We start from the raw sequence: 16360 nt of genomic DNA, 5'->3' as shown, positions 1-16360 counted from the left end.
TCAGTTTCGTGAGGGGGAAAAGCAAAAATAAGGGAACAATAACAAGGACAAACATAGAATGAATTCTTGCCATTTTCGACCACATGGATGTATCCCGGGGGCATTATGCTCAGTGAAGTAAGTCAGACAAAGACCAATACCATGTGATTTCACTTACATGTGGAATCTAAAAAACAAAACAAAGGAACAAGCAAAAGAAAGGAAGAGACTCATAGGTACGGGAAAGTGTGGGTTCCCGGAGGTGGGAAGGCCTGGTGACATAGGTGAAGGGGGATAGGTGATATAGGTGACGTAGGTGAAGGGGATTACGAGCTCCAGACTTCCAGTTATAAAATACATAAGTCATGGGGATGTTATGTACAGCATAGGGAATACAGTCAATAATACTGTAATAACTTTGCATGGTGACAGGTGGTAGCTAAACTTATCGCAGGGATCATTTTGTAACGTATAAAAACGTTGAATCACTATGATGTATACCGAAAACTAATAGGATATTGTATGTCAATCATACTTTGGTTTTAAAAAGTTTAGGGGCGCCTGGGTGGCTCAGTCGGTTGAGCATCCGACTTCGGCTCAGGTCGTGATCTCACGGTTCTTGGGTTCAAGTCCTACATCTGGCTCTGTGCTGACAGCTCAGAGCCTTGAGCTTGCTTCAGATTCTGTGTCTCCCTCTCTCTCTGCCCGTTCCTACTCAAGCTCTGTCTCTGTCTCTCAAAGACAAATAAACATTGAAAAAAATTTTTAATAAATAAATAAGAAGTTATAAAAGGGCAAACTGAAGCTGTTATAGTAAGAGACACAGATACACCCACAGAGTCAGAGACCCTGAGAGCTGATCTCTATGGGGTCATCTCCCCACATGTGCCCCTTTAAGGGTATTGCTGCTAAAGGCTTCTGATATCACGTTGCATTGTGACTGTTGCGCGGACAGAGAGAAGTTCTCGATGCTCGATCTGCCGGCCCAGTCAGATTCAGTGCACGGAGCCCAGGCTGTCTGTCCTTGTTGGGGGAGAGGGGGCTCATGACTCAGGTAAGAAAACGCTTGGGGAGGAGCAGAGGAAGTGCCCTGCTCTTGAGGAGCGGTGGCAGGGGTGGGGTGAGTAGACCTGGTTCTTTAGCTTTGCTCCAAACAGCTTCCCAACGGTGCCCGTGTTTTAAGGGGTGACGGCTGTGTGTTCAGAGTCCCTCACATGCTCGCTTTCGCTGTACCACGCCCAGCGCACCATCATCACAAGTCTGTATTTCTCCACCTTCTGGCAGCGGCTGCCCTGCCAGAGGCCACAGCTGGATTCTTTCAGCATCTGGCTGCGCCCAAACTGGCCGGATCCTCCAGGGCAGGAGCCGTTCGTTCGTTGCAGACGCCCAGTGTTCAACAGACCACGCCTCCCGGGCTTCCGTTTTGCCACGTGTTCTCAGGGCCTGGCTCCCTGGAGGGCCTTGGTCTCCTAAATCCCGCAGTGTGGGGACTTGCATGCAGGTCCGGAGCTGGGCGCTAGTCTGGAAAGGGAACCCGGTCAGGGTGTCTGCTAGGGCACTAGGAATTACTCCATCCCACCCTGAAGCGGTTGGAGCCTGTCAGTTTTGTTAGTCTTCCCAAAGTAACAACCTCGTATTGTTATTCTTTTCTCATGTATTTGTTCTATATTTGTTTATTTCTGCTGTGAGGTCAATGATCTTTTTTTTCCTTCTCCTTGATTGGGATTTAATTTGCTTTTCTTTTTCTCGTTGCTTGAGATAGAATGTGAAATCATTGCTTTTTAGCCTTCATTTCCCTCGCGTATGAATTGTTGGCTACACATTGCCCTCTAGGTACAGGCTTAGCTACATCCACAAGTTTGGGTATACCATTCATTGTCATTCAGTTTAAAATATGTTATAGCTTCCCTTGTGATTTCTTCTTCTTCCAACGGTTTATTTAAGGAGTGTGTTGTTTAGGGACGCCTGAGTGGCTCTTGTCAGTTGAGTGTCCAACTTCAGCTCAGGTCGTGATCTCACAGTTACGGGTTTGAGCCCTGAGTCAGGCTTTGCACCGACAGTACAGAACCTGCTTAGGATTCTCACTCTCCCTCTCGCTCTCTCTCTCTCTCTCTCTCTCTCTCTCTCAAAAATGAGCATTAAAAAAGTGTATTGTTTAATTTCCACACAGTTGGGATTTTCTAATTTACCTTTTATTACTGACTTTATTTTATTATTTATTTATTAAAAAAAATTTTTTTAATGCTTATTTATTTTTGAGACAGAGAGGAACAGAGCATGAACAGCAAGGATCAGAGAGAGAGGGAGACACAGAATCCCAAGCAGGCTCCAGGCTCTCAGCTGTCAGCACAGTGCCCAACGTGGGGCTCAAACTCACGGACCATGAGATCATGACCTGAGCCGAAGTCGGAGGCTCAACCGACTGAGCCACCCAGGTGCCCCTATTACTGATTCTAAAGTCAATTCCATTGTGATCAGAGAATAAATTCTAAAGCCTAAATGACTTCAACCAATCCTTTGAGATATATCGAGGCTTGTATTAGGACCCAACACATAGACAATTTTGGTAAATGTTCCATACGTCCATGAAAAGAATGTGTACTCCATTGTGGTCCTTCAGTTTTCTAAGTATGTCAATTAGGTTGATTTCATTAATTGTGTTTCAGACCTTCTGTATCCTTATCAAATTGTTGCCTGCTCATTCCATCAGCTGTTGTGAGAAGTATGTTAAAGTCACTCATCTCATTTTGGATTTGTCTAGTGAGATCCTTCTTTATTCTGTTGATTTTTACTTTATTCAGTTGACACTAAATTACTGGGTACACATAGATTTAGAATTGCTGCACCTTCCTGTGAATTATCTCCCTTATCATTATGACATGACTCTTGATACAGAGCAATGCTACTTGCCTTCAAGGCTATTTTTGTCTGATAATGATATAGTTACTTTGACTTTCTTTTGATTCATGTTTGCACAATGTAAGCTTTTCTGCCCTTTCAATTCAAAAGTTCTGGGTGCCTAATTTATTTATTTATTTTTTTTATTTAAAAAAAATTTTTTTAACGTTTTTTTTAATTTTTGAGACAGAGAGAGACAGAGCATGAACGGGGGAGGGGCACAGAAAGAGGGAGACACAGAATCAGAAGCAGGCTCCAGGCTCCGAGCCATCAGCCCAGAGCCCGACGTGGGGCTCGAACTCACGGACCGCGAGATCGTGACCTGAGCCGAAGTCGGACGCTTAACCGACTGAGCCACCCAGGCGCCCCTCTGGGTGCCTAATTTAAAGTAAGTCTCTTGTGGTACCTGGCTGCCTCAGTCGGTGCAATGTGTGACTCTTAATCTCAGGGTTGTAAGTTTGAGCCCCACGTTGGGTATAGAGATTACTTAAAAATAAAATCTTTTTAAAAAAAGAAATAAAAGTGAGTCTCTTATAGGCAGCATATAGCTGATATTTTAGAAGATGCGGTGTGACAGTCAGTCTTCTATTTCAAGTGTCCTGCCTGTTTTATATTTACTTACTGATATTGTTGGTTTTATGTCTATCATCTGAGTTGTTTTTTTTTTTTTCTATTTGACCAGCTGTCTCATGGAGCTTCTTACCTTTTTTGAAGAGTATTCAGCTATTTCTTTTAGTCCATTTCCCCCTCTGTCAGCTTATTGGTGAGAACATTCTTCTGTCATTCAGACACAGGCTGCACCAGTAATTTCAACATGCATCCTTATCTTATAGCTTGTGGTTAACTATAGGTTATTATGTTTACCACCTCCCTAACAATGCTGGATTTCAAAATGCTTTAATTTCAGGGTGCCTGGGTGGCTCCGTCACTTAAGCATCCAGCTCTTGGTTTCGGCTCAGGTCATAATCTCATGGCTTCGCGGGTCCAAGCCCTGCAGTGCAGAGCCTGCTTGGGATTCTCTCCCTCTCCCTCTCTCTCAGCCCCTCCCCTACTCATGATGTCTCTGTCTCTCTCAAAATAAATAAATAAACTTAAAAAGTGCCTCAACTTCAGGTATCCCTGTCTTTTGTGAGTTATTGTTGTCACACATTTATATGTAAGTTATATCCCATAAGACATTGTTATTATTATTATTATTATTATTATTATTATTACTACTACTACTAATAAGCTGTCACATGTATCTACAGGTCTAGTCTTCTCTTGTTCTCCCATCGTACGTTTTTGTGCTTGCACCCGTGCGTCTTTTTATTCTGCCTAAAGACCTCCTTTTTGTCCTTCTGCTAACATGAGTGTGCCGGAAACTAACTCTGTTTCCATGGTCTACTCCGTTTTCCTTAGTTGGTACCTCAGGTCCGTTTTCTGGCCCAGGACCCCACCCAGGATCCCACATACAGTTAATTGTCACATCGCCTTAGCTCCTCTTGGCTGTGCCAGTTTCTCTCCCAGACTTAACTTGTTTTTGATGACCTTGACGGTTTTGAGATTACTGGCCAGATATTTTGAGAATGTCACTCTGTTGGGACTTGTCTGATATTTGCCTCATGATTAGAGCAGGGTAATGTTTTTGGAAGGAAGACCATAGAGGTAAAGTACCCTCTGATCGCATCCGATCAGAGGATATGCCATCAACATGACCGATCACTGTTGATATTGACCTTGATCACCTCGCTGAGGTGTCTGTCAGGCTTCTCCACTGTAAATGTACTCTTGTTTCCTTCTCTTTCCATACTGCACTCTTTGGGAAAAAGTCACTATGCACAGCCCACAGTGAAGGAGTGGGGAATTATTATGCTCCATATCTTTAAGGGCAGAATATCTACAGAGACTATTTGGAATGCTTCTGTGTGGGAGAGTTGTATCTTCTGTCCCATGTATTAACTTATTTATTTATAGCAGTATGGATTCATGCTTCATTATCCTTTAAATGTCTGTATGATCCTTATAGGGCTTCCTTTTCTACTCCTGGTATTGATAATTCTTTAATCTTTTCTTTGTTTCTCAAATAGTTTAGCTGGAGGTTTATTGTTTATTTGATTGATCGTTTTTATTTTTATTTATTTATTTATCTTTAAAATTTTGTAATGTTTATTTATTTTTGCAAGAGAGAGACAGAGCATAAGCAGGGAGGGGCAAAGAGAGAGAGAGAGAGACCCAGAATCCAAAGCAGGCTCCAGGCTCCGAGCTGTCAGCACAGAGCCTGACGTGGGGCTCGAACTCATGAACCGTGAGATCATGACCTGAGCTAAAGTCGGACACTTAACCGACTGAGCCACCCAGGCACCCTGATTGATTGTTTTTATAAAACAAGCTGTGTTTTCACTGATTTTCTCTATTTGTCTATATTCTATTTCATTCATTTCTACTCTTATGTCTCATTTCTTTTTTTTATACTTACTTTACTTACTTATTTTTACTTCTTTTGGATTTAATTTACCTGACACAGAAGGGGATTTTTTTCTTGGAAGGTTCACCTTGAGAACCTGGTAGAATTCCTGGTGGTAAAATCCATGAAAGTGTGCCCCCCCTCCCCGCAAAAAGATTGGACCCTCCCCTCACCCCCCCACCCCCGAGTTTCTCAGTCTCAAGCTAATGCTCACTTAGCCTGCAGCAGATTGTCAAAATTACCACGTAAATGTTTTTACCAGTTTGTGGCTATAGTGGCTTCTGCTCCAGGTTAGCTGATCTTGGCTGTGATTGTGTGTGTTCACCTGTCTCTCCAGATGTCAGATTTCTCTGATGGCTCTAAGAAAGTTACTGATTTTCAGTATGTTCATCCTTTTTCTTGTTGTAACAATGGAAGTGATGACTTCTAAACTCCTCACATGTTAAACCTGGAAGCAGAAGTTCACACTTACATTTTAAAGATATTTTAGCTGGGGATAATAGCATTTTAGGTTGGCAATTACTCTCTCCTGGCATGTTTAAGATATCATTCCACTGTCTTCTGTCTTCTATCAGTTGTGCTGATAAATAAACCATCAGTCTTACTGCTGTACATTTGAATGCAATGTGTCTTTTTATTTCTCTAGAAGTTTTTAGGATTTTTCTTTTGGTCTTTGGGTTTTAGCAGTTTTCTAGATGTGTCAAGGTGTTACTTTCTTTGAATGCATTCTGCTGGAGTTTGCAAGTCTTCTTGAATCTGTAGGTGGATGTGTTTAATAAATAAATTGTGGAAAATTCCCACCCATTATTTCTTTTCCTTCTACTTATGCTTTTTCTAATCTGTGGTTAATTTTATTCATATAAGTTCTTAATTTTAGTATTTTTTCAGTTGTGGGATTTCCACTTGGTTATTTTTAATATATTCCATATTTGTGTCTTTTCTTCTGTTGTCTCAACATATACCTGTATTTTCTTGAACATATTGTAGCTATTTAAAGAACTTTTTTCCTGCTAATTCAATATCTGTGTCACCTATGGATCTTCTTCTATTGTCTTTTTTATCCCTTGATTTTGAGTCAGATGGCTCTGTCTCTGGGAGTGCCAGACAGATTTTTATTAAACGCCAGATATTGTGTTAAGAAAATTGAGAGGCTCTAGATAGTGGTACCATTTCCTTTGCTAGGCAGATAGAGTGGAAACTGATGACCTTAATCTAGTTAGGGACTGAGTCTATTTGAGGCTGGATTAAAGGCTCCATTTGATTTGATTTTTAAATTCCTATTCCTAGAGTATAGCCTCCAAAGTTTACAACCCAGAATCTGGGTTATTCTCTGAGCCTTTGCTTCTGAGAAATCCTGAACTTTAAACTTTTGTTTGTCAGGACCACAAAGTGACAAAAAAAAAAAAAAAATCACATCTGCTTTTTAGAAGCTTTCTACCTTGATACTTAGTTTTCTGTTCCACATAACTTCTGAACTCAGCAAACACCTTGAGGGGGAAACCAGTAGTGTTGGGCTCAGTTCTCTGCTACCCCTTCTCACGAGGAATCTATTCAAGTCTCTGGTTTTGGTATCAGGGGTCCCATGGGCTCATCACAAGTTCTGTTGGCTTCTCCACCTGCTGGTAGTGACTGTCTGCCTGGGTCACCAGCCACATCCAGCCCTGAGTCTCTTGTCCTGCTCCCAGAATGCTTGAGTGAGGGCCCCCTCCTCTCAGACTGTTGTCCCTTGGAGTCCTGGTTGCCTCAGCAGCTCTCTGTACTTCAAACAGATGTTTTTCTGTATTTTATCTGACTTTTCTATTTGTTCTCAATGGAAGTATAGACCTTCTACGAGGTGCTCCAACACACTGAAGATCAACCATTCCCTTTATGATGGGTATTCGCTTCTCCTTTTCTTTCTAAAATCCCTTTAAACTATCTTTCTTTATGTGTCTCTAATACTGATGTTTTTATTTCTGTGGAGCAGATTCCCAGGAGTAGGATTGCTTGGTCTAACATTACACAACACACACACACACACACACACATACACACACACACACACACACGCGCGTGCGTGCGTGCGCACATTGTCTGCTTTCTGAAGCCACACTATAGCATTTCCTATTTCTAATAGCTATGTATGAGAGTATATTTTTCTCCAGCCTCTGTTAGAAATAGTCATTATAGCTCTTTTAAATTTTTGCTGGTCTGATAGTTTTAAAGTAATAGTTCAGTTTAACTTTAATTTGTATTTATTTCCCTGACTACTAGTAAATGTATGATTTTCTTGATATTAGGATTTGTTCTCCTGTGAGTTGCCTATTTACATCCTTTGCCCTCTTATTAATGTTTAAGAGATGTTTATTATAGATATCGTTATTTATCCTGTGTTCATAAGATGCTTTGAATTTCCAGTTTACCCCTATTCTCTGGATTCTCACCCTTGCGACTCTCTTCCCTACAAGTCTCTCTCTCTCTCTCTCTCTCTCTCTCTCTGTCTTTTTAAAGTTTATTTATTTATTTTGAGAGAGAGAGAGAGTACAAGTGGGGAAGGGGCAGAGAGAGGGAGAGATGAATCCCAAGCTGGCTCCACACTGTCAGCGCAAGCCCCATGTGGGGCTTGAACTCACAAACTGTGAGATCATGACCTGAGCCAAGATCAGAGTCAGATGCTTAAATGACTGAGCCACTGAGGTACCCCTGTATGTCTCTTAATTAGAACCCAGCCTCTGCCCTCCCAGCTCCTACCACTCTTCTCTGACACTTTCCCATCTGGCCAGTTCCAGCCCGGTTCTCTCCTAGGGCACTGCTTACTGGTAGCCCCATCTCCCTCACTCAACTGTGGGCTCAACAAGGGCAGTTATCTGTGTCTTTTTCATTCTCTACCTTATCCTCAACATCTAAAACGGGGGCCAGCATAAAAGTGCTCAATAGATTGGGGCGCCTGGGTGGCTCAGTCGGTTAAGTGTCTGGCTTTGGCTCAGGTCATAATCTCACCATTCTGAGTTCGAGCCCTGCGTCGGGCTCTGTGCTGACAGCTCAGAGCCTGGAGCCTGTTTCAGATTCTGTGTCTCCCTCTCTCTCTGCCCCTCCCCCACTCGTGCGCTCTCTCTCTCTCTCTCTCTCTCTCTCTCTCTGTCAAAAATAAATAAACATTAAAAAAAAGTGCTCAATAGATATTTTTTAAATGAACCCAGTCAATTTTGGAAAGCATTAAAGTATCATGGTTTAAAATGTAGACTCTGGATCCAGACTGCTGGAGCTGGAATCACAGCTCTGTTATTTAATACTTGTGTGACCCAGGTGCCCGGGTGGCTCAGTCAGCTAAGCATCTGACTCTTGATTTCAGCTCAGGTCATGATCTCCCGCTTCATGAGATCAAGACCTAAGTTGGGCTCTCTGCTGACAGTGCAGAGCCTGCTTGGTATTCTCTCTCTCCCTTTCGCTGCCCCTCCCCCCCCCAATAAATATTTATTTATTTATTTTCCATTTAAAATGGAAAATTCTTTAAAAAAATCCCTGTGGGACCTTGGGCAAACCTCGTTATGCCTCAGTTTCCTCATCCCTAAGATGGAAATCACAGGAGTAGCTACACCATAGGATTGTTATTAGAATAAATGAGCACATATATGTGTATTAGTTTCCTAGGGATTTGTAACAAATTACCACAAACTAGGTGGCTCAGTACAACAGAAATTTATTCTCTCGCAGAGAATACTCCTGGAAGCAAGATGTCCGAAATCAAGGTGCCCACAGAGTCAGGCTCCCTCTGATGGTTGTAGAAGAGGATCCTTCCCTTCCTTGACTGTTCCAGCCTCTGATGGTTGCTGGCATTCCTTGGCATTCCTTGGCTTTGAAGCTGCCATTACTCCATTATCTGACTGCTTCCTTTTGTCTCTCTGTGTCTTTACATGCTGTCTCCTCTCTGTGTGTCTGTGTCCAGAGTTCCCTCTAGTAAGGATTCCATTCACTGGTTTGAGGGCCCACCCTAGTCCAGTATGACCTCATCATAGCTTGATTACATCTGCAGAGACCCTATTTCCATTCAAGGTCCATTCACGAGAACCTGGGTTAAGACTTGAACGTATCTTGGGGCGCCTGCATGGCTCAGTTGGTCGGGTGTCCGACTTTGGCTCATGTCATGATCTTGCGGTTCGTGAGTTCGAGCCCCATGTTTGGTTCTGCGCTGACAGCTCAGAGCCTGGAGCCTGTTTCGGATTCTGTGTCTCCCTCTCTCTCTTCCCCTCCCCTACTCACACTCTGTCTCTGTCTCTGTCTCTCTCTCTCTAAAAAATAAACATTAAAAACAATTTTTTTATAAAGACTTTAGCACATCTTTTGAGGGGACATAATTCAACTCAGTACCATATGTAAACCCTTTCAGTAGGGCTTGGCCCTTGGGTTCATTCTCGTATCCTTAGTGCCTTCGATAATTCCTGGCCTACAGGTGTCCAAAATAATCTGGTGAATTAATTAATGGACCAATGCTTTGTCCTCTGGCCTACAAATATATTTTCAAAATCTATCATTTGTCTTTTTGTTTTATTATATCTTTTGCCATTAAAATGTTTTAAGTTTTGTACAACCAAATATATTTGTCTTCCTTCCTGGCTTCCTTTTTTTCTTTTTTTAAAAATAACTGCTGGGTTTGTAGTCTTGGTTAATAAGTTGTCATGCCTCTAGCCCCCAGGTTTCCCTCCCATATTTTATAGATAATCTCCTAGACTTTCTTACAAGAATTTTTACATTTTATTTTTTAATGAAATGCTTAGTCTATATGGAATTAATGTTTGTTTTTGGTGTAAGATGGGGCTCTTCTGTATTTTCCCACTGGATTGTCACTTGGGAAATTCTCATTATACCAGAGTCTAAGTCTGGAAATTTCCATTCTGTTACACTGGTCTTACATCTTTTCTGTATCAATGCAATATGTTTGTTTTTTTTTTTTTAACTTAGTGAAACTGATTTTTCCTCCTTTTTCTTCCTTTTTATGTTTTTTAGGCTATTCTGAGGCTATGTTTGTATTTTTCCATATAAATTTTACCCATTTGTCCCCCAAATGCATTATTATAATCACAATTGGACTTACATTAAATTTATGTATTAGAAATGTATCTGCTTTGGAATCATGGAGAGAGAGCATACCAGGATGTGCAGAAGGGGAGAACGGAGGGCCTTTTGTTGCCTAAGGGAGCGCAGTCATTCAGAGTCGGCTCTGCCCACTGCACTCGACCCTCAGCTCTGGGTTTCACAGCTTGTGCCCACTTGCCCCTTGGACAACAGATCAGGCCCTAGGACTTGAGAACAGCCTCCTCTAAGGGGGGAGTGGCTTGTCTGCTCCTGTCTTCAGTCTTCACAATTTGTTACTCATCCGCCCACAGAACTCTCTAAGGTTTTACACATGTGTGCAAAAATGAGCCGGGTTCTGGGTATTTGCCACTAGAAGTACGTGTCTGGTCGATTTACTCATCACGCCTGGAATTCCTCTTGACGTTGAAAACCTATCAGAGCACCTTATCTTCTATTCTCAGACGGAGGCCGTCTCATTTCACGGTTTTTGAAGGTTAGTGTTCGTTCAGCATCTTGTCCTTCTGAGCCATTGGAACACAATTCTAGTCTTGTTGGATTCTACAGGAATAACATATTTTAAAAAATCTAAACGAAATCATCATTGTCATCATCATGCCCGCAGCAAAAGAGAAAAGAAAAACTACGGTTTCCCAACTTGGGGTCGCTGTTGACAAGCCATTGCTCTGTCTTGAAGGTCCGCGGTCGGGCCCTAGGTTGGAAGAAGGATTGTTGTTGAAAAAGCAGTGCAGTCCCATCGCTGGGGGGAACGGGTAGGGTTACATCAGGTGGACCAGACAGAGCTAGCCTTATGGACTAGAAATTTCTAGATCAGGGATGTGGTCCGACTGTGATCATGGCGTGTTTCCAATGGTCACGGCGTTGCCACCAAATTGATAGAATCTCATAGGTGCAAAGAGCTGGAAAGGCCCTCAGAGCTGGCGCACCTGTCGTTACCCTCTCTTCACCCCGGCTCCTCCGTTGTTCACCATCTCAGTGGATGCTTCCCTCACCCAGGGGTGTCGGGCTTGGTCGCGTGGCTTTCTTTGACCTGGCGTGCGGCAGATGTGACCTGAGCAGCAGCCTCAGATCTGCTGCGTGCTTTTGCTTGGCCCGGTGCTCCAGCGATCCGCCAGTGGAAGGGCCTGCCCGGGGCGGCTGCGTCCCTTCAGTTTGATCCCCAGGATGAATGCACGCGGAACAGGCCGGAACCCAACCCGCGGCCCGATGCCAAGCCAGTCGACGCGCAGCCTGAATCAGAAACGCCTAGCCAAATCCATCTTACCTCCGCCAGACTGGACTTGACCTGCAGAGCCGCGAGCGTGAGAATAAATGCTTGTTTCCTTGTCAGCCGCCGGGCTTTGGACGGTTTGTCGTGCAGAAGCTGGCTCATAGAGCCCCTGTCCCCGTTGCAGCCCTGTTCCAAACATGTAGTACGTCTAGGCTGGGGGACTCTCAAACCCAGCCTCAGTGGCATCCTCTGTAGACTGCCCAGGCTGTGTCATTTGAATGGGGAGTGACACACTGGCCAGCGTGTGGCTGTGCGGCAGAAACCACCACTGCTCGTCATTGACAGAGCCGGAAGCCTCAACCGTGAGTCCAGACTCAGTCGCCGGTGCTGGGCTGTTGCCACTGGCCACCAAGCGTCCCTGGGCAGTCACCCCAGTGGAGTTATTGGAGTGTCTGCACACTATTCCCAGGCGTCCCCGGGCTCCGGGCTCCGGGCTCCTCGTCTGTAAAAGGCGAGGCTGAAGCTGATGCTGTCCAGGCTCTCCCGTGCGACACCTTGGCTCTAGCAGCTGTAGCTGTGTCTTTTCAGGAAACAGATGGCTTATTTAGCCTTCCCCCTGAACTTTGACCTCCTCATTTGTGAGACGGAGCGTTGTGCAGTTTAAATGAAATAACGCGCGAAAGTCGCTTGGCACGGTGGCCGGCGCCCGCTAGCTCGTCAGTCAAATTCTCCTTCTCGACGACAGAGAAAGCCCGGCTTCTCTTTCTCGACGGAAGCCTGTGAAGCTTCCCTTACTACCTGGCGTCAGGAAGGCGTGTGTAGGGCGGTGAGGCCAGCCCTCGCCCTCGCCGTCGCCCTTGTCGTCAGACCGTCAGTGCTGAGTCTCTGTTCCAGACGCTCGCCAGCCTGAACTCTCGCACCCGAGCCACCGTCTCCGGAACGCCTGCCGCCAGCAGTGTCCTCTTGCCGGGGGCTTTGATCTGAGCCGCTCCGGACTACGGCGATTCGCTGCAGGCAGATCCTGGCTGTAAGAAATGCTGAAGGAGTCTGATGCTGGGTGGAGCTCAGATGACCAAGAAGGAATAAGGAACGTTGGAAATGGTACTTAGCCCATGGAATACAGAAGCCTGGTCTTTCATCGTTACAAAAAATGCACCTGAGTGCTTCAAGCAAACATTGTAACGTTGTCTTGGGTTAATAACATATGTAGACCTGTAGCTTAGAGGACAGGGGGCAGGGTAGGGCCTGTATGGTTGCTAGGGTTCTTCTTTTTATGTGAGGTGGTTGGCTACGAGCTCCAGATAGACTGTGAAAAGTTAGCGGTGTATATTCTCCCCGGAGCAACCACCAAGAAGAGGGTGCAGAGAGCCATAGCAGACCAGCATGACTCACATGGAGAGACTGGTGATGTTTCTTTTTTTTTTTTAATTTTTTTTTTTAACGTTTACTTATTTTTGAGACAGAGAGAGACACAGCATGAACGGGGGAGGGGCAGAGAGAGAGGGAGACACAGAATCGGAAGCAGGCTCCAGGCTCCGAGCCGTCAGCCCAGAGCCTGACGCGGGGCTCCAACCCACGGACCGCGAGATCGTGACCCGAGCTGAAGTCGGACGCTTAACCGACTGAGCCACCCAGGCGCCCCATGAGACTGGTGATGTTTCTATCCCCGGATGCTCTGCAGTGGCCGGGCTTGGAAAGACCAAGTCCCTCACCCCGCTTCTTGTTGTGGGCACCCCTTGGGGAGCCCCTGTCTTCACCGAGAGAGCCAGCAGGGGTCCCGTGGAACGACATGGCCTCCTGTGGAAGAACCAGTCTGCGATCTAAGGGACATCCCAGGGACAGCAGAAGTGACAATTCTGTGAATCAGAATGTGCCAGACCATGGCTTGTCACTCTTTGAGGAACTCACTTCATGAGATGCCTCCTAGAAAAGACCAAAGGACTTGGCTTGAATGGTTAAACGTTTTGAAACCTGCCTTGTAGATGCTGCGGTTTGGGCTTACGCTGTTTGGTAAATTGCCTCCGAGCGTCATGATAAATCTAGCTGATTTGCTGCTGTGTTCCTCCCAGAAATGAGAGTGTGCAAAGGGGAGGCTCTAGAGACACGCATGTTTGGAAAGTGCTTAGTGCCTCTTCTAGTGATCACACCCTCCGGGTTTCCCGTCCTCTGTGATGCTCTGTGCCCGCAGGGGAGGGCACGCCTACAACCCCAGGACAGGCTGCTGAAGGCGTGCCCAGCCTCCCTGGTGCCTCACAAGCCTCCAGGCTGCGAAACATTTGCCTACAGACATTTCCTTACTATCCGCTACATATGTTTTTATGAAAGGACTGAGCAGGAGGAATTTGCAATGAATAATTCATGTGTAATTGTTTTCAAAATATAAAGTTATTTTTCAAAGAAAGCAACCAATCTATCCGTTTCAGAGTCCCCCTGCCGCTTGGGTGCTTCTGCGTGGGCTGCAGCTTTCCATCAAAACCCTCGTGTCGTCCTGTGCTGGGCCAGTCTCCTCCGCAGAGCTGGGACGGGGTGCCTGTGCAGATGGCGCGGAGCTGTCAGAATTCCCAGCCAGCACTGCCTGCCCAGGTCCCCAGGCAGGCCTTTGGGGACAGTCTTGGCATCCGGCGCTGCTCTCCACCGGGCCCCTGCAGACAATACCACACACCTGCATTCCCTTCCCTTTCCACTCTGCTTCCAATGCCGCACCAAATACATCCTGCGGCTTGTTTACTTTAACCCACACACACGAGCCAAGCCACGGCCAGGGCCTGACCAACTGGGCTGGTGCAGATACAGCGAGCCACGGTCCCATTCAGCTCATTACTGACACTGATAGTGAGAATAAGAACAAGGCAATGGTGCCAGCTCCCTGGGTCCTAGTCCCACACACCCAGAAGGACGGCACCCAGACAGAAGGAGCCAAGCACTACACACAAGTTGTAGGCACCCTGCTGCAGCCAAGGGGGTTTACATTCTGCAGCTCTAGTGTGAAGAGGCCGGGGCAGAAGGCTCTGCATCTGCAAAGAGCTCAGCACAGTCCTGGCACGTAGCAGGCAATAAGCATGATGATGGTGGTGATGATGGTGGTGGTGATGGCGATGATGGTGGTGATATTGATGATGGTGGTGATATTGATGATGATGGTGGTGATGATGGTGGTGGTGATGGTGATGGCGATGATGGTGATATTGATGATGGTGGTGATGGTGGTGATGGTGATGGCGATGATGGTGGTGATATTGATGATGGTGGTGATATTGATGATGATGGTGGTGATATTGATGACAATGGTGGTGATGGTGGTGATATTGATGATGGTGGTGATATTGACGATGGTGGTGATGGTGGTGATATTGATGATGGTGGTGATATTGATGATGGTGGTGATGGTGGTGATATTGATGATGGTGGTGATATTGATGACGATGGTGGTGATGGTGGTGATATTGATGATGATGGTGATATTGATGATGGTGGTGATATTGATGATGGTGGTGATATTGATGATGATGGCGATGATGGTGGTGATATTGATGATGGTGGTGATGATGAGTACTATCTCATCCCATCCCCTATTCCTTTCCCCCCTCAGCTTTCTCCACAGAATGCAGCCACCCTGCTTTATTTGGTTTGTGTTTCCTAGGATGTGTGTGAATATAAATCTAACTAATGAGACCCGAAACCACCGCAGTCACAGCAGATGCGAGCTTGGATACCTTGGATGGCATGGCCTTTGGAAAGGTTTGCAGTGCTGACTGCAGCCTCCGGGGCCAGGCCCGCTGAGCCCAAGGCTGCGAGCCCACTTACCCCTTTGTTCGCTCGCTCGCTCGCTCAACAAACACATCTCGCCCAGGGAGTCAGGACACCTGGGCCCCGCCTGTAGGGAGCCTGTGGGCGGAGACACACGAGTAACAATCACAGGCCAGAGCGCAGGGGCCATGGGGCCGAGCCCACCGTGGATCTGGAGGGCCTCGGTCAGCCGGGACCCCGGGATCGCTCGACTGCCTTTCTCCTCGCTTCCTTCCTCGCCAGGTACTGGGAAATCGCGGAATGCCCGTGGATGATGACCAGTGTGCTCCACTCACTGCAGAAGTAGGACATGAGAAAGGAGGGACGAGCTACCTGGACTTGGCGGCAGGCCTTGGAGGTAGCTAATCGCCGGCACACGCCCTGCCGGGACACGTTTCCCACCGGTGGCGACGCCAGTCTTTGCGAGCGCGGCCGCGAGGCCACCGGGGTGAGGTAGTGTGAGCTGAGGTGCCGAGACAGCGTGTGTTCTAAGACTGGAAACAGACATTCTTGTTTAGCTTCATCTGACTGTGTTTCGGCCTTTTTCTTTGCACTAAACCAAACTGTGAGTGTAGAATTTTGCCTGACGGAGCCTTCTACAAACTCAGAGCACAAACGGCTTCTAAAATTTGCTCCAGAGCCTATGCTCCTTCAATCACGCTTCATGTCCTTTAAGATTTTCCTCCTAAAAACAGATGCTGCCTCTCTGTGATTAGTGACACCCAGGCATCAGCAAGGCGGGCGTTCCTCCTCCTTTTTGGTAGATAAGGACACAGAGACCCTAAGAGATCCGGGGACATGCCCAGGATCGCTGAGCTGCGGTCCCTCCCCTCGCCCTGCCCCCAGCGGTTGCCAGGAAATCTGTCGTACACGGTGCAGTCAAGCCTGGAGGCTGGGTCCTCCTGTTTGCCACCTGCTCGGATTCTGCTCTCCGGTCCACGCACCTGGCAGGGAGAGGACGAGCAGCTGGG

At 46.2% G+C, this 16360-nt stretch overlaps 1 protein-coding gene across 10 annotated transcripts in view; it reads left to right on the top strand.

The window, feature by feature from the left end:
* Nucleotides 1–16360, top strand: part of EFCAB6 (EF-hand calcium binding domain 6) — a 243243-nt gene that overhangs the window by 138070 nt on the left and 88813 nt on the right. For all 10 annotated transcript variants that reach the window (XM_042993473.1, XM_042993475.1, XM_042993474.1 and 7 more), the window contains one exon: nt 15633–15747. In XM_042993473.1, coding sequence (XP_042849407.1) covers nt 15633–15747 — 115 coding nt within the window. The remainder of the gene's footprint in view (nt 1–15632; nt 15748–16360) is intronic.

This window comes from Panthera tigris, chromosome B4 (genome assembly GCF_018350195.1).
Source record: "Panthera tigris isolate Pti1 chromosome B4, P.tigris_Pti1_mat1.1, whole genome shotgun sequence".
Classification (NCBI taxonomy): Eukaryota; Metazoa; Chordata; class Mammalia; order Carnivora; family Felidae; genus Panthera; species Panthera tigris.
The sequence above is the reverse complement of the archived record's forward strand: the minus strand, read 5'-3'. Positions and strand labels throughout refer to the sequence as shown.